Below are 22,264 nucleotides of genomic sequence, written 5' to 3' on the forward strand. Positions count from 1 at the left end.
TATGAGTTTGGTTTTTTGTTTTTAGATTACAGATCCAAGTGAGATAGTACAGTTGTCTTTCACTGTCTTACTTTTTTCACTGAGCACAGTGCCCTCCAGGTCCATATATGTTGTCGCAAATATCCAATATTCTTTGTTTTCTATGGCTGAAGAGTACTCCATTTTGTGTGTGTATTTATATGTAAATACAACTTAATTATTCACCCCTCTGTTGATGGTCAGTTAGGTTGTTTCCATGTATTGCTAATTGTAAATACTGCTGTTATGAACCTGGGGGGGTCAGATGTCTTTTCAAGTTAGTGTTTCATTTCCTTTGGATTTATACCCAGAAGTGGAATTGCTGGATCATATGGCAGTTCTATTTTTAATTTTTTTTAGTTTGTTTTATTGAAGTATAGTTTATTTACAACGTATTAATTCCTACTTTACAGCAAAGTGATTCAGTTACGTATATATATATATATATATTCTTCTTCGTATTCCTTTCCATTATGGTTTATCGCATGATTCTGAATATAGTGCCATGTACTATACAGTAGGTAGGACCTTGTTGTCTGTGCATTCTATATATTATACTTTGCATTCCCTAATCCCTAACTCCCAATAGATCCTTCCCACACCCCCCATCCAACTTGGCAACCAGAAGTCTGTTCTCTAAGTCTGGGGGTCTGTTTCATAGATAATTTGTGTCATATTTTGTTTCACATGTAAGTGAGATCATGGTATTTATCTTTCTCATCATGACTTACATCACTTGATATAATATCTACATCCACCCATGTTGGTAGAAATGACATTATATTGTTCTTTTTTGTAATAATAATTCCATTGTATATATGTAGCACATATTCTTTACCCATTCTTCTGTCGGTGGACATTTAGGTTGTTTCCATGTCTTGCCTCTTCTACATAGTGCTGCTATGAACATGGGGTGCACGTACATTTTCCAGTTATACTTTTGTCTACGTATGTGGCGAGGAGTGGGACTGCCGAATCATATGGTAGCTGCGTGTTTACTGTTTGAGGAACCTCCATTCTTTTCTCCATAGTAGTTATTACCAGATCGCAGTCCCACCAAAAACAGGAGGGCTCCCTTTCCTCCATGCCCTCTGCTACGATTATCGCTTGTAGACTTTTTGTTCATGGCATTTTGAGTGGTGTGAAGTGATGCCTCCTTGCAGTTTTGATTTCCAGTTCTCTGATATTAGGAATGTTCAGCATCTTTTCATGTGCCTCCCTTTTTAACACTATGAGTAAAATGTATGTCTGGAAATTGGCCTCTTAAAACTGGGCCCTGGGCATTTCGTGGCGGCAGGTGTCTCTACAGGCTCACAGTCTTCGAGAATATGAAGTTTCCCTGGGCGCCTGCTTTAAAGTTGTTGTTACTGGAAATGGCCAAAAGGCGGCAGCATTTCTTCATGCCCAACTCTAGTTACACCTGCACGTACAGCCTAAGGGGAAGTCATGTTCCTGGGTTGTGAATTCGTGGAATGTGTCAGCACAAACACCCAAGGGCTTGTATCTCATTACTTCGTTGCCCCCCTCCCAGAAAGGTGCTAACCCTTGCAAAACCCCAGTGCTGAGGGTGCTGTCCTACATGGGTGGGGTGACCCTAATGAAGGCAGCTGAAGGTGGGAAGGCCACCACCAGCAAACGTGGAGACTAGGAGACTAGTCAGAGCTCTTCACGGCCAGAGGTTTCCACCGTCCTCTGGGTGCACTAGGCTGGCTTTAGCTGCAGGAGGGTCTGCCTGGATCTGGAGATTGTGGTGACATACCCAGGGGACCAGACACTCCAGGTCCAAGGTGGGCTCACTTGCTGGTACATCCTCCCCAGCTCCCTCAGACCCATAACACTCCAGCCTTGGGTTGCTGGCTGCCCAGGCTCCCCAAGCCAGCACGGAATAGAGGAGGCATTTCTTTCTCTTTTTATTTTATTGTATTTTATTTTTACTTCTGATTTTAGTTTGGAGTGTTGTAAATTTACAGGGTGGTTTTTGTTTCCGGTGTACAGTGACGTGTTTCAGTTATGCAGATACAGATATTTGTTCTCTCTCGGATTCTGTTCCCCTATTGGTTATGGTAGATTGTTGAGTTCCTTGTGCTCCACAGAAGGTCCTTGGTGATTGTCCAGTTTATACATATTAGTGTGTACAGGTTAATCCCAACCGTGGCATTTGTCCCTCCCCCCATGCTTTTCCCATTGGTAACCCTAAGTTTCTTTTCTACGTCCGTGAGTCCATTTCTGTTTTTGTACATTAGTTCACGCCTATCAATTTTTAGATTCCACATCTTCGTGAAATCATATAATATCTGTTCTTCTCTGACTTGCTTCACTTAGTATGTTCTCTAGGTCCATCCACCCTGCTGCCAGTGGCATTATTTCATTCTTTTTTATGCCTGAGTGTTCATTCTGTTGTATATATGTACCACATGTTCTCTCTCCATTTGCCTGTAGATGGAGATTGTGGTTGCTTCTGAACCTTGACTGTTGTAGGTCTTGCTGCAGTCAATGAACGTGCAAGTGTTGGCTTCCCAAGTATGCTTATCTGCAGATGTGTGCCCAGCAGTGGGCTTGCCGGATCATATGGTAGCTCTATTTGTGGTGTTTTAAGGAACCTCTGTAGCGTTCTCCATAGTGGCTCTACAAATTTACATTTCCCCCAGTGGTGTAGGACGGTTCCCTTTTCTCCTCGGCCTCTCCAGCATTCATTGTTTGCAGACATTTTGATGGCCATTCTGACAGGTGTGAGGTGATACCTCGTTGGAGTTTGATTTGACTTCTCTAATGATTAGTGATGTTGAGCATCTTTTGTTTTGGGGCATTCTGTATATCTTCCTTGGAAAAATGTGTATTTAGATTTTCCACCCATATTTGGATTAGGTTGTTTTCTTGATACTGAGCTGCATGTATATTTTGGAGATTAATCTTTTGTCTGTTGTTTCATTTGCAAATATTTTCTCCCATTCTGAGGGTTGTATTTGTGTCTTGTTTATGGTTTGATTTGCTGTGCAAAATCTTGTTTCATTAGGTCCCATTGTTTTTGTTTTTATTTCCATTACTCTAGGAGGTGGGTCAGCAAGGATATTGCTGTGATTTACGTCAGAGTGTTCTGCCTTGTTTTCCCCTAAGAGTTTCATAGTGTCTGGCCTTACATTTAGGTCTTTAATCCATTTTGAGGGGTTTTTTGTGTATGGTGTTAGGGAGTGTTCTAATTTCATTCTTTCACATGTAGCTGTCCAGTTTTCCCAGCACCATTTATTGAAGAGACTCTTCCCCATTGTACATCCTTGCCTCCTTTGTCATACATTAGCTGACCATAGGTGCGTGGGTTTCTCTCTGGGCTTTCTATCCTGTACAGTTGATCAATATTTCTGTTTTTGTGCCAGTACGGTACTCTCTTGCTTCCTGTAGTTTTGTAGTATACTCTGAAGTCTGGGAGCCTGATTCCTCCAGCTCTGTTTTTCTTTCTCAAGATTGCTTTGGCTATTTGGGGTCTTTTGTGTTTCCATACAAATTGTAAAGTTTTTTGTTCTAGTTCTGTGAAAAATGCCACTGGTACTTTGAAAGGGATTGCACTGAATCTGTAGATTGCTTTGGGTAGTATAATCATTTTCACAGCATTGATTCTTCCAATCTCAGAACATGGTATATCTCTCCATCTGTTGGTATCATCTTTAATTTCTTTCATCAGTGTCTTATAGTTTTCTGTGTACAAGTCTTTTGCCTTCTTAGGTAGGTTTATTCCTGGGTATTTTATTCTTTTTGTTTGAGTGGTAAATGGGAGTGTTTCCTTAATTTCTCTTTCTGATTTTTGTTAGTTTATAGGAATGCAAGAGGTTGGAAGGGGGCTTCTTGACAGTGGGCCCTGTTTTGAATTTTTTCAAAGAATTCATTGTTCCTCTGGAAGTGTGCAGATGAAGTTCTTCACTAGACAGCTCAACTTGGGTTTCTGGCTTTCTCTCCTATTAGTATTCTTAGGTTGAAAGGGCCTGCTATTAAGTTCTGTTTTGGGTTGAGGCACTTTTTTCAACTCTGAATTTGCCACTGGCTGAGATCAGGTAGATAGGACAGCTGGTTTCTTTTCCTGCACCAATGAGGCTGGAGCATCAGCTTCACAGCTGCCTGGATTCTCTGGTCAGGCTTGCTAGACAGTCAGGACTGGCCACTCGACTCAGCAGTAGGTGAGGCTAGAATTACCTTCCTTGCCCTGGCAGTACACAGCAGGATGGGATCCAGAGAATGCATGGCTTATTTTGTGGGGAGCTGAAGAGTCAAGAGTGTGCACTGAATTCCTGGTCAGGTGAGGCCACCGGATTTGCTCTGCAGACAGTGAATGCCACCGGTGGTGCTTTCTACTCCCGTGTTACCTTAAGCAGGGTTGTTGACCAGCTATGTGGCTTTGCCGGTTGGGCAGTCCAAAGGCTGTATTCAGTAGGAAGTGCAGCTATGAACTGGTGTGCTTTCCAGGGAAGCAGCTTTAAGGTTACTAATGCTTTGTTTGTGGTCCGGACTGAAGCCTTCCTGTGCCCCAGCTTCCCTGTGAGAACAGACTCACTTGGGACCTGCAGGTAGGGACTCAGGCTGTGGAGATCTGAGTGCTGGTTGTTGGAAGGCCTCTCTGGTCACAATCCAGTTCTCAGCAGCTGGGCCTCACAGATTCAGCTGTGATCCTGGTGGAGCAAAACCAGAGTATCAGCACCTGCAAGGTGATGACCACAATGCAGTGGGAGGCGGGGACAGGTGCTGGAGGTCACCCGGGGCTCTTTTCTCACTGGAGGGGCCAGAGCCTCAGGGGGGGCCACTCCCCATGGAAGTGCAGCCCCTTCTCTTACCTTCTGATGCAGTCGGTCTCGGCGTCCATAGTGCGGGACACTTCAGCCTCACTGCTGTGTTGTAGGATTTGATCAGTGGTGTGTCTCTATGAATAGCTCTTCTTTGGAGGGAAAGTGAAGCCGGGAACAGGCTGTGTCACCATCTTCATGACATCACTCTCCATACTCCTCCTTTCTTACTCTGGGTCGATACTTTTTCCTTTACTTCCATTTTGGTGGGATTTCAGTGGGCAAACCAAGGTAAGTGCTCTCTTTACCCACAAGACTGTGAGCTGTAGTTCTTGCTGGAGAGACTTGCCCTCTTTAGAGAACCCAGGGAGGAAAGGGCAGGGGTACATACCTGTAACGGGATGTGTGTGCTGGCTTGCAGGTGACCCTGTGGAAGGAGTCGGTGGACGGGCAGTGGGTGTGCATCAGTGACGTCAACAAGGGCCAGGGTTCTGTGTCCACTTCCGTCACAGAGGGTCAGCAGAATGAGCAGTGACGAGACAGGCAGGGCCTGGTCTCTACCTGCTGCCTCCAGGACTTCCCTTCGTGGGCCCACTGACCAAACAGCGGGGAGGAAGAACACCCAGCTCCCACCAGATCACTTTCCCGGGAGTCAGACGCAACCAGATTTATCATCTGCCTTAACATGATTTGATATGGTATGTAATTTACTGTCCAGCTGAACACACACTTGTTCTGAGGGGAAAACTACAATTAACCGTCACCTCTATTATTTTAAGATATTGTTGGTCATTTTTATGTACCTTTTAGGTTCAGGCATCATTTGGCAGAGACTGATTCCAAAGTACTTAAATAAACTTGTATTCCTTATAATTCTTCCTGCATTTTTCTAACCCCTCCCTACACAGCTCGTTTTAACTCTTGTGGGTTAGTGTCCTAGCACAGCATTTACCAAGACCCAGGCCTTCAGGGATGGGACTGCAGCCCCCAGATCTGCTACATATCCTGAGTATACATCCTCTGCTGGAGACTTGAGGCCAATGAAGCCTGCCCTGCACATACAGGGTAGTAGTATCAGCCATATCCCAAGAGTTACAGGACGGGCGAGGAAAGCAGGCACAACTCACCTGGTTCACTGCCAGTCAGTGGAAGGAAGGCTCACCGACACTGAACCAAGGATCACCTCTAATGCGACGCCCTGGGACCCTGAACTGAAACGGCAGTCCCGGCAGACCTGTATGAGGGGCATGAACTTGGAGCTTTCACATGTGAAGCAGCACAGCAAACCTGTGTAGGCACATATCCCCAGCTTACTGGTGAGGAAAATGGCAAGAAGGTCAAGAGCCGCCCTGGGCCGTCCACCACCATATGCTAAAGCCACCACTGGCATCCTAACCTGTCTCAGCTCAGAACTCTCAAAGGTGGAATCCAGGACCTGGTGCTGGGGCTCCTCAGCCGTAGTCAAGGAGTGGAGCTCAGGCCAGGCCTTCACGTGCGCACACACAGATGAAAGGTCGGGCCGCTCAGCGCGGGAGGTTCTGTGCACAGGTAAGCGTGGACCCCTCTTCTGCCTATTCTTTGTCCATTTTTCAGCAGCAGAAGCCCTGTTGTAAAATAAATCTTACATCATAACATACAAAATTAGGAAAAGTGTAACTACATTGGTTGAAGTGAGGATAGAGAGTCCTGGCCCACAAGGCCTCCCAAAGCATTCCACAAAATCCTACCTTCCCAGAACAGGAAAATTGCTGCTTCTTCCCTTCCATTATTCAGATGCAAAAAGAAAGGCCAAGGAAGCACCTTTGCACCTTTGCTCGAGCTTCTCAATGGACACAGATTACACTGAATTCTAGTTAGCTCTACATATCTACCTTCCCTAACAAGCTCTGTGCTCCCGAGGGCAGGCCTCGTCCTCCTTACAGTGCCTGCTACCATATACAAATGAATAATGAGAAGAGACTGGTCCCATGTCACACACTGGGTTAGTGATAGCTTATTGGGCTCCTGGCCATAGGCTTTTATAGCTTACACCATCTGTTTGAATAATCTGGAAGTAAATGAAATTACCACTGTCAACAGTTTACACTTAGGGTGGTAACATGTTAGCCATTCCTGGGGTAAGGGAAATAACTCCAATTTGTTACAACAAAATAGGCCAACCAAGTACAATGCCATGTTGTGTCCATCTTCAGGGCAGTTGCCAAGCCCAAATGAGAGGAATGTAAGGGTAATTAAAAAGATATAGAGAGAATTCTAGTTAGGGCAAGATGGCAGTAGCAGCCACTGATTTTCAATCCTTTCACAAAAGCAAAGCAACTAGGGACAGCAAAAGAAACCCCTGGATGACATTAAGGTAGCTCCTCAAACTCTGAAACATCAAGGAGTAGGGCCAAACCATTCTTAAGGGGGAGATTTCCACTTCCACACATGAAGGATTCACGGCTCCAAGAGTTTCCCTCAAGCCATTAACAACTAGAAAAACACAAAATCCATGAAACAACTGCTTTCTGATGTAGGACAACAGGCAGTGTTTGGAAGAAGAGGAAAAAGTGGGCGTGGGAGGGGGGCACCACAATTGCCGCAGCTTTCTTCCTAGAGGCAGTTCCCAGGAAAGGGCAGGGAAACAGAATCCAGAGCAGCCTCACTGAGTTAAAAAGACAGATGAGAGTTCAGAAAGGCAAAGGTAGCATTTACACAGCAGAGTACTAAAGAGGGAGCTGCTCAGAGATAGCCAGCTCCTTGGATCTGCAGGAGGGTCTCCTAGACTTTTAACCAAATACTAACCTGCTTATGGGAAGGGTGAAACTCTCGTGACTGAAAAGCAGTAGACCACACAATTCCTGGAACTCAACAGAGGGCAAGTAGCTCACATTCCCAAGAACCACAGTGCAACAGTTTCACAATATAAAGGGCATTGGATCAAGTCCTAAGAAAGATCATGCATTAATGGTGTATCTTTAATCAGGTCTGCAGTAAAGGCTGCTCTGGACCTTAAAAGCAAGCCTTGAAAGCATCAAACTGATCCACCAATAATTTCACTTTCTGCCAGATCAAAGCCCAACACTCTTTAAAGGAATAACAAATTCAGCATGTGACGGCATAAAATTTACAACGTCCATCACCTAATCCAAGATTACTGGGCAGGCAAAGAAACAAACAAAAGACCCATAACCAGGAGAGGAAAAAAGTGAATAGCCACAGACTCAGAAAGGAGAGAGACCACGGAATTAGATGACTGCCTTAAAAACAGCTATTATAAATATGTTCAAGAAGGTAAAGGAAAATGAACATAAGAAAAATCAGAGATATAAGGAAGTTGCCAATGGAGTCTCTAGAAATGAACAATTCAATACCTGGAGTGAAAAATACACTGGATGGGAGTAAAAGCACATTAGACACTGCCATAGGAAAAATCAGTACATCTGAAGACAGCAATAGAAAGTATGCAAACTGAAGCACAGAGAGAAAAGCAGACAAGACAAAACAAACACAGGCAACTGTGACTACAGTATTAAGTAGTCTAAAATATATGTCAGTTGAGGTGCCTCGTTAGCGCAGTAGGTAGCACGTCAGTCTCATAAAATATATGTAAGTTGGATTCCAAAGGAGACAGAAAAAAATGTTCAGAGAAAGCCAAAATTTCTCAACTGAATTTGAACTATAACCCTACAGCTTCTAGGAAATTAAAGAACCCCAAGCAAAAGAAAATACACATACACACACACACAATAATAAGACTGAAATTTTTTTTTAAATTATATAAGCAGCCAGAAAAAAAAGGCATATTACATACAGAGGAACAAATATAAGAATGATAGCCAGCCAACTTCTCATTAGAAATCATACAAATCAGACTTCCCTGGTAGAGCAGTGCTTAAGAATTTGCCTGCCAATGCAGGGGACATGCATTCAAGCCCTGGTCCGGGGAGATCCCACATGCCGCGGAACAGCAAAGCCTGTGCGCCACAACTTATCCTGAGCTCTAGAGCCCATGAGCCACACCTATGGAGCCCACCCACCACAACAAAGAGGAGCCCCCACTCACCGCAACTAGAGAAAGCACACATGCAGCAACGAAGACTCAATGCAGCCAAAAATTAAAATACTTACATAAATTTTCTTTTAAAAAAAATTATGCAACTCATCAGAAGATTAATGTCTTTAAAGCACTGAGAGAAAATAAACCCGTCAGCTTAGAAATCTATACCTGGTGAAAAACATCTTTTTTAAAAACGTGAAATAGAGTTCCCTGGTGACCTAGTGGTTACGATTCACTGCCATGGCCCAGGTTCAATCCATGCTCAGTGTATTTCAAGTAAAAACTGAAAGACGGAATTACCAGCAGAGCTGCAATACTCCCAGATGAAAATCTGAATCTATACCAAGGAATAAGGAACACCAGAAATAGTAAATTTCTAAGCAAATATAAGACTTTTAAAAAATTTATTTAACCTCTCTAAAAATACTAACTATCCAAACTACATCATGGGGCTTAGAGCATATAGAAATAAAATGTGACAATAGCACAAATACTGGGAGTAGGGAAATCAAAGTATTCTGTTTCAAGAGTCTTACAGTATCTATGAAGGAATATCATATGTGTTCAAGATACATTGTCATGAAGTTGTGTGTGTAAGTCCTAGGTCAAGCACAAAAGAATAAATCAGGCAGTATAGCTACAAAGCCAGTAATGATTAACGTGATACCATAAAAACAGGCCAAAATGGGCATGAAAAAAGAAAAAAATTTAAAAAGGAACAAAGAACAGATGGGTCAAATATGAAACAGATGATAGGTTTAAACCAAACTATACAGGTGATTACAATAAATATCAATGGTCTACAAAGTCCCTGGTCAAAAGAGATTACCAGAATGGATTTTAAAAAACAAAACCAAACTATATGCTGTTTATACAAAACCTACTTTAAACATAAACACACAGATTAAAACAATGGAAATGATTTAGAAGAAAGATATCCTGTATACACACTGATCAAAAGAAAGATAAAGTGTCTATATTAACATGAGATAAAACTGGTTCTAGAGGGCTTCCCTGGTGGTGCAGTGGTTAAGAATCCGCCTGCCAATGCAGGGGACATGCGTTCAAGCCCTGGTCCAGGAATATCCCACATGCCGTGGAGCAACTAAGCCCGTGCGCCACAACTACTGAGCCTGCGCTCTAGAGCCTGCAAGCCACAACTACTGAAGCCCGCTCGCCCAAAGCCCGTGCTCCACAACAAGAGAAGCCACCGCAATGAGAAGCCCACGCACTGCAAGGAAGAGTAGCCCCCGCTCGCCGCAACTAGAGAAAGCCCGCGCGCAGCAACAAAGACCCAACACAGCCAATATAATAAATAAATAAAATAAATTTTTTAAAAAACTGGTTCTACAACAAGCAATTTCAGATAAAGTAGACTTTAGAACAAGAAATACTTATAAGGGATAAAAAAGGGCATAATAATAAAAGAATCAATTCATCAAGAAGCCAACAATCCAAATGTGTATGCATTTAAAATAGAGCTTCAAAATATGTGAAACAAAAACTCACAGAACTGAAGTCAGTTACAATTCCAGTTGGAGAGCTCAACACTCCTCTTTCAGTAGTAGAAAAAATAGGACCCTAAAAAACAGTAAAGTTACAGAATACATAAACCTATCAATCAATCTGACCTAACAGGCACTCATAGAACATTCCACCCAACACTTAAATGCATTCAAGTACATCTGGAACACTCATCAAGACAGACTAATTTCTGGACCCTAAAACAAACTTTAACAAATCTAACCAAATTAAAATTATCTAGAACATATTATCAGACTATAATGGAAGTAACCTAGAAATCAATAATAGAATACTTGGGAAATCCTCAAAGATTTGGAAATTTAAGCAATACATCTAAATTACTCACGGGTGAAAGAAAAAAAATCACAATAAAAATACTTACCTATAGAGGAAAGAAGGAACAGAATGAAGGGGACAGGAATGGAAGATAATAGTATCTGCATGTACCTTGTCTTATACCATTGACTTGGGAACCACATAATGTTTAATAATTAACAAAACAAGGGGGAAAAAATCCCGAGAAACTGAAAAAACAATTGGATGAAAATATATTTTCATATATAAAATATAGAAAAAATACTTACCTGTAGAAAAAAATATTTACTATGTAGAAAAAATATTTAACTCATTAGACTTTATATTCCTAAGACTGCATTTAGTAGTTTTATGGTTTGTATAATTCTTGTAGTCTTATTTTGAAAGTATTACGTTGATACTGTAAGATACAGCAAGATAGAGGTAATTTTGTTAATGTAATTAGAAGCCAAGATTTTTAAGATAAAGAAAGGAATTTAAGTAAAAAACCCAAGAAGTGAAAGCACTGTGACCTTAAATTTTACTTGGAAATAACAGTATTAACTCAGGACCTATTTTTCTCCTTCTAAAAACTATATTTTTCTCATCTATGCACTGAAAAGGCCTAGAAGCAATACTAGTAGTTACCAACCAAATTGTGGTCTTTAAAAACTATTTCTGGGCTTCCCTGGTGGCACAGTGGTTGAGAATCCGCCTGCCGATGCAGGGGTCGCGGGTTCGTGCCCCGGTCCGGGAAGATCCCACATGCCGCGGAGCGGCTGGGCCCACGAGCCATGGCCGCTGAGCCTGCGCGTCCAGAGCCTGTGCTCCACAATGGGAGAAGCCACAACAGTGAGTGGCCCACGTACTGCAAAAAAAACCCCACTATTTCCCACTAAAAGAAACCAAAACTTCTTAGAGAAATGGCAAATTAAGGTCAGAAGCAGGAAGGACACACAAAAGATGAGGCCAGGATTTCTTAATGAGACAGAAAGAAAACAAACTATTAAAAATGATAGTGTTGTGTCAAAAGCACACAGGAATAAACTCATCAAATATGGAAGCATCAAAAAGAAAATGACTATAATGGATTGAAACACTTATATTTTAAGAAAAAAATCCATGAGATTGGTTCAAGATAGCAGAGTAGAAGGACGTGAGCTCACTCCCTGTTGCTGCAAGAGCACCAGAATCACAACTAACTGCTGAACAATCATGGACAGGAAGACACTGAAACTCATCAAAAAAGATACCCCACATCCAAAGACAAAGGAGAAGCCACAATGAGACAGGAGGAAGGGCGCAATCACAATACAATCAAATCCCATAACTGCTGGGTGGGTGACTCACAGACTGGAGAACACTTATATCACAGAAGTCCACCCACTGGAGTGAAGGTTCTGAGCCCCACATCAGGTTTCCCAACCTGGGGGTCTGGCAATGGGAGGACGAATTCCTAGAGAATCAGACGTTGAAGGCTAGTGGGATTTGATTGCAGGACTTCAACAGGACTGGGGGAAACAGAGACTCCACTCTGGGAGGGCACAGAAAGTAGTGTGTACATCAGAACCCAGGGGAAGGAGCAGTGACCCCACAGGAGACTGAACCAGACCTACTGGCTAGTGTTGGAGGGTCACCTGCAGAGGTAGGGGGTGGCTGTGTCTCACTATGAGGACAAGGACACTGGCAGCAGACGTTCTGGGAAGTACTCCTTGGCGTGAGCCTTCCCAGAGTCTGCCATTAGCCCCACCAAAGAGCCCGACAGGCTCCAGTGTTGGGTCACCTCAGGCCAAACAACCAACAGGGAGGGACCCCAGCCCCACCCATCAGCAGACAAGTAGATTAAAGTTTTACTGAGCTCTGCCCGCCAGATCAACACCCAGCTCTACCCACCACCAGTCCCTCCCATCAGAAATCTTGCACACGCCTCTTAGATAGCCTCATCCACCAGAGGGCAGACAGCAGAAGCAAGAAGAACCACAGTTCTGTAGCCTGTGGAAGGAAAACCACATTCACAGAAAGATAGACAAAACGGAAAGGCAGAGGACTTTGTACCAGATGAAAGAACAAGATAAAACCCCAGAAAAACAGCTAAATGAAGTGGAGATAGGCAACCTTCCAGAAAATGACTTCAGAATAATGATAGTGAAGATGATCCAGGACCTCGGAAAAACAATGGAGGCAAAGATGGAGAAGATGCAAGAATTGTTTAACAAAGACCGAGAAGAATTAAAGAACAAACAGACATGAACAATACAATAACTGAAATGAAAACTGCACTAGAAGGGTTCAATAGCAGAATAACTGAGGCAGAAGAACAGATAAGTGACCTGGAGGACAGAATGGTGGAATTCACTGCTGCAGAACAGAATAAAGAAAAAAGAATGAAAAGAAATCAAGACAGCCTAAGAGACCTCTGGGACAACATTAAATGCAACAACATTTGCATTACAGAGGTTCCAGAAGGAGAAGAGAGAAAGGACCTGAGAAAATATCTGAAGAGATTATAGTCAAAAACTTGCCTAACATGGGAAAGGAAACAGCCACCCAAGTCCAGGAATCACAGAGAGTCCCAGGCAGGACAAACCCAAGGAGAAACCTGCCAAGACACAGAGTAATCAAATTGACAAAGAGAAAGAAAAATTATTGAAAATAGCAAGGGGAAAATGACAAATAACATACAAGGGAACTCCCATAAGGTTAACAGCTGATTTCTCTGCAGAAACTCTACAAGCCAGAAGGGGGTGGCAGGACATAATTAAAGTGATGAAAGGGAAGAACCTACAACCAAGATTACTCTACCCAGCAAGGATCTCATTCAGATTCAATGGAGAAATCAAAAGCTTTACAGACAAGCAAAAGCTAAGAGAATTCAGCACCACCAAACCAGCTATACAGCAAATGCTAAAGGAACTTCTCTAAGTGGGAAACACAAGAGAAGAAAAGGACCTACAAAAACAAACGCACAACAATTAAGAAAATGGTAATAGGAACACACGTATCGATAATTACCTTAAACGTGAATGGATTTAATGCTCCAACCAAGAGACACAGGCTCGCTGAATGGATACAAAAACAAGACCCATATATATGCTGCCTACAAGAGACCCACTTCACACTTAGGGACACGTACAGACTGACAGTGAGGGGATGGAAAAAGATATTCCATGCAAATGGAAATCAGAAGAAAGCTGGAGTAGCAATACTCATATCAGATAGAATAGACTTGAAAATAAAGAATGTTACAAGAGACAAGGAAGGAAAGTACATCATGATCAAGGGATCAATCCAAGAAGAAGATATAACAATTATAAATATATATGCACCCAACATAGGAGCACCTCAATACATAAGGCAACTGCTAACAGCTCTAAAGGAGGAAATCGACAGTAACACAATAATAGTGGGGGACTTTAACACCTCACTTACACCACTGGACAGATCATCCAAACAGAAAATTAATAAGGAAAAATAAGCTTTAAATGACACAACAGACCAAACAGATTTCATTGATATTTATAGGACATTCCATTCAAAAACAGCAGATTACACTTTCTTCTCAAGTGCACATGGAACGTTCTCCAGGATACATCACATCTTGGGTCACACATCAAGCCTCGGTAAATTTAAGAAAACTGAAATCATATCAAGCATCTTTTCCGACCACAACACTATGAGATAAGAAATCAATTACAGGGGAAAAAAATGTAAAGAAACACAAACACATGGAGGCTAAACAATGCATTACTAAATAACCAAGAGATCACTGAAGAAATCAAAGAGGAAATCAAAATATACCTAGAGACAAATGACAATGAAAACACGACAATCCAAAACCTATGGGATGCAGCAAAAGAAGTTCTAAGCGGGAAGTTTATAGGAATACAAGCCTACCTCAAGAAACAAGAAAGGGCTTCCCTGGTGGCGCAGTGGTTGAGAGTCTGCCTGCCGATGCAGGGGACATGGGTTCGTGCCCCGGTCTGGGAAGATCCCACATGCTGCAGAGCGGCTAGGCCCGTGAGCCATGGCCACTGAGCCTGCGCGTCCGGAGCCTGTGCCCCACGACAGGAGAGGCCACAACAGTGAGAGGCCCACATACCGCCAAAAAAAAAAAGAAACAAGAAAAATCTCAAATAAACAATCTAACCTTACACCTAAAGGAACTATTCGAGAAAGAAGAACAAACAAAACCCAAAGTTAGCAGAAGGAAAGAAATCATAAAGACCAGAGCAGAACTAAATGAAATAGAAACAAAGAAAACAATAGCAAAGATCAATAAAAGTGAAAGCTGGTTCTCTGAGAAGATAAACAAAATTGATACATCTTTAGCCAGACTCATCGAGAAAAAGAGGGAGAGGACTCAAATCAATAAAATTAGAAATGAAAAAGGAGAAGTTACAACAGACACCACAGAAATAGAAAGCAGCATAGGAGACTACTACAAGCAACTGTATGCCAATAAAATGGACAACCTGGAAGAAATGGACAAATTCTTAGAAAGGTATAACCTTCCAAGACTGAACCAGGAAGAAACAAAAGATGAACAGACCAGTCACAAGTAAATAAATTGAAACTGATTTAAAATGTTCCAACAACAAAAGTCCAGGACCAGATGGCTTCACAGATGAATTCTATCAAACATTTAGAGAAGAGCTAATACCTATCCTTCTCAAACTCTTCCAAAAAACTGCAGAGGGAGGAACACTCCCAAACTCATTCTATGAGGCCACCATCACCCTGATACCAAAACCAGACAGAGATACTACAAAAACAGGAAATTACAGATCAATATCACTGATGAATATAGAGGCAAAAATCCTCAACAAAATACTAGCAAACATAATCCAACAACACATGAAAAGGATCATACGCCATGATCAACTGGGATTTATCCCAGGAATGAAAGGATTCTTCAATATATGCAAATCAATCGATGTGATACACCATATTAACAAATTGAAGAAGAAAAACCATAGTCATCTCAATAGATGCAGACAAAGCTTTTTACAAAACTCAACACCCATTTATGATAAAATTTCTCCAGAAAGTGGGCAAAGAGGGAACCTACCTCAACATAATAGAGCCCATCTACGACAAACCCACAGCAAACATCATTCTCCATGGTGAAAAACTGAAAGCATTTCCTCTAAGATCAGGAACAAGACAAGGATGTCCACTCTCACCACTATTATTCAGCATAGTTTTGGAAGTCCTATCCATGGCAATCAGAGAAGGAAAAGAAATAAAAGGAATACAAATTGGAAAAGAAGAGGTAAAACTGTCACTGTTTGCAGATGACATGATACTATACATAGAGAATCTTAAAGATGCCACCAGAAAACTACTAGAGCTAATCAATAAATTTGGAAAAGTTGCAGGATACAAAATTAATGCACAGAAATCTCTTACATTCCTAGACACTAACAACGCAAGATCAGAAAGAGAAATTAAGGAAACAATCCCATTCACCAGTGCAACAAAAAGAATAAAATACCTAGGAAAACCTACCTAAGGAGGTAAAAGACCTGTACTCAGAAAAGTGTAAGACACTGATGAAAGAAATGAAAGATGACAGAAACAGATGGACAGATATGCCATGTTCTTGGATTGGAAGAATCAATACTCTGAAAATTACTATACTACCCAAAGCAATCTACAGATTGAATGCAAGCCCCTTCAAATTACCAGTCGCATTTTTTTTTTTACAGAACTAGAACAAAAAAATCTTAAAATTTGTATGGAGACACAAGAGATCCTGAATATTATCCAAAGCAGTCTTAAGGGAAAAAAACGGAGCTGGAGAAATCAGACTCCCTGACTTCAGAGAATACTACAAAGCTACAGTAATCAAGACAATATGGTACTGGCACAAAAACAGAAACATAGATCAATGGAACAGGATAGAAAGCCCAGAGATAAACCCACACACCTATGGTCAACTAATCTATGACAAAGGAGGCAAGGATATACAATGGAAAAAAGACAGTCTCTTCAATAAGTGGTGCTGGGCAAACTGGACAGCTCCATGTAAAAGAATGAAATCAGAACACTCCCTAACACCATACACAAAAATAAACTCAAAATGGATTACAGACCTAAATGTAAGACTGGACACTTAAAACTCTTAGAGGAAAACATAGGAAGAACACTCTTTGACATAAATCACAGCAAAATCTTTTTTGATCCACCTCCTAAGTAATGGAAATAAAAACAAAAACAAATGGGACCTAATGAAACTTCAAAGCTTTTGCAGAGCAAAGGAACTACAAACAAGACAACAAGACAACCCTCAGAATGGGAGTGAATATTTGCAAAGGAATCAAAGGACAAAGGATTAATCTCCAAAATATATAAACAACTCATGCAGCTCAATATTTAAAAAACAAACAACCCAATCAAGAAATGGGCAGAAGACCTAAATGGACATTTCTCCATAGAAGACATACAGATGGCCGAGAAGCACAAGAAAAGCTGCTTAGCATCACTAATTATTAGAGAAATGCAAATCAAAACTACAATGAGGTATCACCTCACACCAGCTAGAATGGCCATCATCAGACAATCTACAAACAACAAATGCTGGAGAGGGTGTGGACAAAAGGGAACCCTCTTGCACTGTTGGTGGGAATGTAAATTGATACAGCCACTATGGAGAACAGGATGGAGGTTCCTCAAAAAACTAAAAACAGAATTACCATATGACCCAGCAATCCCACTCCTGGGCATATACCCAGAGAAAACCGTAATTCAAAACGACACACGCACCCCAGTGTTCATTGCAGCACTATTTACAATAGCCAGGACATGGAAACAACCTAAACCATCGACAGATGAATGGATAAAGAAGATGTGGTACGTATATACAATGGAATATTATTCAGCCATAAAACGGAATGAAAATGGGTCATTTGTAGAGACGTGGATGGATCTAGAGGCTCCTTATTTTGAACATTAGTAAGTAGAAAAACATCATGTATTTTTCTTGCCTTTCCTGTACAAACTGTATATCAACGTGATAAAATAATTGCTGAAGGAAAAAATGCTAATAAATGTAGAAAGGAACAATAGAAAAAGAATCAGGTTTAGGTAAGGGGGGTGTTGTAGACTAAGAGAGTGTGTTTTATCTGTTAAAGATACACACTGAAGATTTTACGGCTCAAATTACATGATTGCTGAGATTTGCTTTTAGAATATTCCCCCCGAAGGAAAAAGAGCATGGGGGATAAGATAAATACACGAAGCAAGATGCTAATAAATGTTGAAACTGATCATGAATGCTTGTGGAGACTCATTGTATTACTCTCTCTGCTTTCATTGTAAGTTTGAAATTTTCCAGAATAAGAAGTTCAACTACACGTGGAGAGAGAGTTTATCTTACAACACATGGCCAAATTTTCTGCTGGAAACATTATTTTATAATCAGAAAGGAAGTGCCTGAGATACTTGTTCAGTATCTGAGAAATACCGATTCTCACGCTGCACTGCAGATTTACTGGATCAGAATCTCAAGATGAGACATAAAAAGACTGCTTTCTTACCGCTTCCCCTATGAATCCACTGCAGCCCAGCACAAGCCTGCACCCAGCGGTTGAGATTAGATGACCCTACAGGCCTCACCCTGAGATGCTAGGGCTCTTAGCCATCCCTAGACTGTGCTACCTGTAGCTCTGAGAACAGTTTCAGCACAGTGATTGGTGGGGGGTGCAGGGGGTCAAGCTACAGAGTGTGGAGGGGCGAGTACCCATAAGGAACAGGATACAGGGACAAGAAATTCTGCCTGGACACGGTAGCATGAGGGCAAGAGGGCATCAATAGACCTTTCCAGGATTAGAGAGACCTGGGCATATTTTAACGCTGAGGGTAAAAGGTGATGGAGAGAAAGAATGCAGATAGGAGACCGATACTGGGGGCTCTAGCCCCACGATGGCAGGAGAGCAGGGAAGCCCCAGTGGGAGAGGCTGGGTTTGGAGCAAGAGGGATGAGAGCACTGGGCTAAGGATGTGGAAGTTGTAAGAGTGACACCCATGATGATCTAGAGCTCGTCCAGTGCAGTAGCCGTGAGCCACAAGTAGCTGCCGAGCACTGGAAATGTGGCTGGCCTGAACTGAAATGTGCTGTGAAAACATAATCCACAATGGATTTTGAAAATTTAGTAAAAAGAAAACCAGTGCCAAATATCTAAATCATTTATAACATTGATTACATATCAAATTGATAGTATTCTGAATATATTAGTATGTTATTAAAATTGATTTTATCTGTTTCTTTTTGCGTTTTTTAATGGGACTCCTAAGGAATTTTTAATTGCGTGACTGGCATGGTACTTCTAGCGATCGATGCTGTTCTACTAGTTACGGAAGCCAGAGCAAAGAGAAAAAAATAAGCCCCGCCAAAGAGCCCTATCTATCTCAAAACATGAAACCCCTTTCTATTACCCCAGAATCTGCCTCATTCAGACCAAGGTTAAAAACGCCTGCTCAGCCAACTACTTAACAGTACGAACAGAATGACAGTGGACAGCGTACACACTTTGTTCACTGACGTACAGCAGCTCATTCGGTGATGATGCGTCCTTCTCTGCAGATGAGGCCGGGCCCTCCAGGCCCTGCCGTGGGAAGGAAACCACCAACCAGCAAGCAATCCAGAGGAGGGATCAGAGGAGGAGACGGACGGGCACACTGACCTTGGCATTATCCACACTCAAACGAGGGGAAACACGTGCTGGGGCAAGTCGGTCCTCCCCACCCCGAGCCACACAGTCCTCCTCAAGGCCTCTGGGCTCAGGTCTGCGTGCGTGCCCCCCCCAGCCTGCACCCCGTCCACAGCCAGCGGTGGGCAGCGAGGTACTTTCTGGGTGCCGCCTCCCCGTCCCTCAGTGGCCCCGGCATCCTTCCTTCCTCCCCACCCAGCCTCCGCTCTGCCGGATGTGCTTTGGGTGCTTTCCAGCCCGCAGGCCACCTTTCTGCTCCGCAAGGGAACGCAGCAGCCGGCGTGGGTGTTTGCCTGCGGGGTGTTTTCTAAAATCAACACTGGCAGCCCCTGTCTCCAGGGCCGGGACTGAAGGAGGCCCCACGTCTCAGTGGGGCCTGGTCACTATAGTCCGTTTGGGGCTTCGGGGGGCGGGGGGGCAGGGTGGGCCACCCTCTGAAAAAGCTGCGGGCCTTCTCTAGCATCTCCCTACCTGCTCCACCTTCAGCCCTTCTGAGCCCCGAGGCCAAGAGGCATCAGCTCAGGTGGCCCGCAAGGGCGAAGGCCTCCAGGTGACACGCTTACGCTCTGCTGGGACTGCAGGAGGATTCCGGCCCCCCCAGTGCACTGGTGGTGAGAAGTTTTCCAGCAGGAGGGACTCAGTCGCCACATTCTACTGAGGGGCTCAGTCCAGCCCCTCCCGGGCACCCACCGTCCCTAGAGCCTCCACAAGGGTCCAGTGCCCCCTGACGACCATCTCAGTCAGGCGGTCATTGGACGACCAGAGTTGCGCCGGCGCGCCTGCCCCATCCCGTCGTGCTCAGGAGCCTGGCTAGGCGTCCGGGCACTGCCACTGAGGCCTGCGTGGCTTTGGGTAAAGTGTGGTCCCTGTGGCGTTCAGGTTTTCTCCCCGTGAAGTAAGGGTGCAGCCTCCCAGGTCTTTAAGGGCGTGTCCTGTCACTCCTTTGCTCAAGAGCCTTCACTGGCCTCCCTCTTCCAGATCAAGCCCAAAACTCCTTGGGCTACCAGCTTCCAAACTGCTTATCCCAACCCTGCACCTCCTTCTAGGCCTTTTCTTACAACCCGCCCCATTGCCCCCCTCCCTCAGCGCCCAGCCTTCTCACTGGGGCCACAAACAGTCTACACGCACGCCTGCTGTTCCCCTCCACCTGCAGCGGTGCCCTCCCTTCAAAGCCCTGCTCCACTTCCGCCGCCTGGATCAGGGAGCCCTTCCTACCCTCCCAGCCCGAGCCCAGCCGGAAGTGAGCTCCTCCTCCGAAGCGCTAGAACGTCCGCGCAGACAACTCACCGAGCCCTCAGCAGTCAGCACCTGGGCATCCCGCGGGACGAGCCGCTGCGGGCGTGAGGAATCCCCCACGTGGTTGACGCGCTCTCCGTCCGCGAACATCGGACGTCGCAAAGGCTGGCCAGGGTCCAAAAACAGTTGTCACCTGCACGGTACTTGACAGGTTATAAAGGATTTCACACCCATCACCTCAGTTAATCCTCAAGCCCCTCTGAGAGGCAGCCGTGAGCAGCGGGGACGCTGCGTGATCTGCGTAAGGCCAGTCTGTGTGTGGTCACCTGCGGCGGCACCAGGTCCCGGCTCCCCGGCCCCCAGGGCACTCTGCTCCCTCTCAGAACCCGGCTGCGCGAGGGGAGACAAGGCCGCACATGAAGAAAGACCAAGCTGAGCAGAGCCATCACCACCACCCAAAGCAAGGACGGGACACTCGCCCCTTATCGTTGCCCTCAGTGTGTTTGCGCCGATTGCGTCCCCGTGGGTCCCCTTTACACACTCGTCCGTCCCCTGTATTTCTTAGGAGTTGGTAATTGAAACTACAACATCTATAGACTCAGGTTTGATTTTTTTTGCAAGGTGGAGCATGTGATTAGAGTTACAGAAAAGAAAGACTTTTCTTATTGGCTTGTTTCTTATCACTAAATGAATATTCAACCTAAGCACTAAAAATAATTCCAAAGAAGAAAAAATGCAGTAGCATGTCCTTCCAGACAGTTGGCTGTCTATATTTGTTGTATTCTTCTGTCCTGTATTTTTTTCCATAAAATGGGATACTACGCATTTAAAATTTTTTAAAAAAGGACTGGAGTTCAGCCCCTGTTGGAGATGGTCCCTGCCCTGCTCCCCCGCAGTTTCCTCATCTGAAAAATGGGGCTTCCCTCGGGGACGTGTGAGAGTTCCATGAGCCAGCGTCCCATGTGCTCGGGGTCTGTGGGAGCCAGAGCAGCATCCCTCATGGAGAGCAGCGAGCGCAGGGCCAGGACAAGCTCCCGAGTTCGAGTGAGGACACCTCGTTCTCTCCCGGGAGGAAGGGGGTGGCAGAAGGGCCAGTAAGCCAAGGCCGCGGAGCAGCAAAGCCAGACCCGACCCAGGGCCACTCTCCTCCCTCCCGCCTAAACCAGGGCCGGGCGCGCTTGCGCAGAGGAGCAGCAGACGGCCACCGCACGCGGCTGTCCCAGGCCACCCAGCCATCTCTCAGGGCGCTTGCCCTCCGCTCTTGATTTCTACCCTGAGGACGACGTGCGCATTTTTAGTTCCCAGGGAATGTCAATCAGCCCCGGATACTGGGCTGCCCTGAGGTGGGGCTGCTGGGTTAAAACACACACAGGCTGCCTATATAATGACCAGACGGCCACCAGGCGCCACCTCCACCAGGAATCCCAGGTAGGCACTCCGGCGACTCTCGTGTTTCTGGCCTAATTCACCTCCACTGCCGGGCATCCGCAGGCCCATCTGAACTCGGGGAGGTCGCACGACCCGGGGCAGCCAGGCTGCTCAGAGCTGGGCTTGGGAGCCGCCCCAGTGCCCCCATGTCTCCTGGGACCTTGCCAGTTCAGCTTCCTCAAACATCCCCGAGAAACCTGGCACAAGGTCCTCGGGGCCTGGGTTAAAGGACATGGGGGAGGTCCCGCT

General features: G+C 44.4%; 1 protein-coding gene and 1 long non-coding RNA gene across 3 annotated transcripts in view; one reads left to right on the forward strand and one right to left on the reverse strand.

The window, feature by feature from the left end:
- The window catches only part of SEC13 (SEC13 homolog, nuclear pore and COPII coat complex component), a 53,777-nt gene extending 48,120 nt beyond the window's left edge, over positions 1-5,657 (forward strand). Inside the window, exon 9 of the mRNA XM_059077702.2 lies at positions 5,206-5,657. Coding sequence (XP_058933685.1) covers positions 5,206-5,319 — 114 coding nt within the window. The 3' untranslated portion in view covers positions 5,320-5,657. The remainder of the gene's footprint in view (positions 1-5,205) is intronic.
- Positions 1,661-21,188, reverse strand: LOC136794966 (uncharacterized). 2 transcript variants are annotated; one of them, XR_010842466.1, is made up of 6 exons: positions 20,639-21,188; positions 10,333-10,404; positions 6,181-6,388; positions 5,176-6,071; positions 4,836-5,039; positions 4,556-4,673 (listed from the first exon to the last, which is right to left on the reverse strand). It is a non-coding gene; the product is annotated as an uncharacterized lncRNA (long non-coding RNA). The 2 variants fall into 2 exon arrangements; XR_010842465.1 differs by having other exon boundaries at positions 1,661-4,673; positions 4,836-6,071.
- Between the last annotated feature and the right edge of the window lie 1,076 nt (positions 21,189-22,264).

The sequence above is a fragment of the Kogia breviceps genome, chromosome 10 (genome assembly GCF_026419965.1).
Source record: "Kogia breviceps isolate mKogBre1 chromosome 10, mKogBre1 haplotype 1, whole genome shotgun sequence".
NCBI classification, from domain to species: Eukaryota; Metazoa; Chordata; class Mammalia; order Artiodactyla; family Physeteridae; genus Kogia; species Kogia breviceps.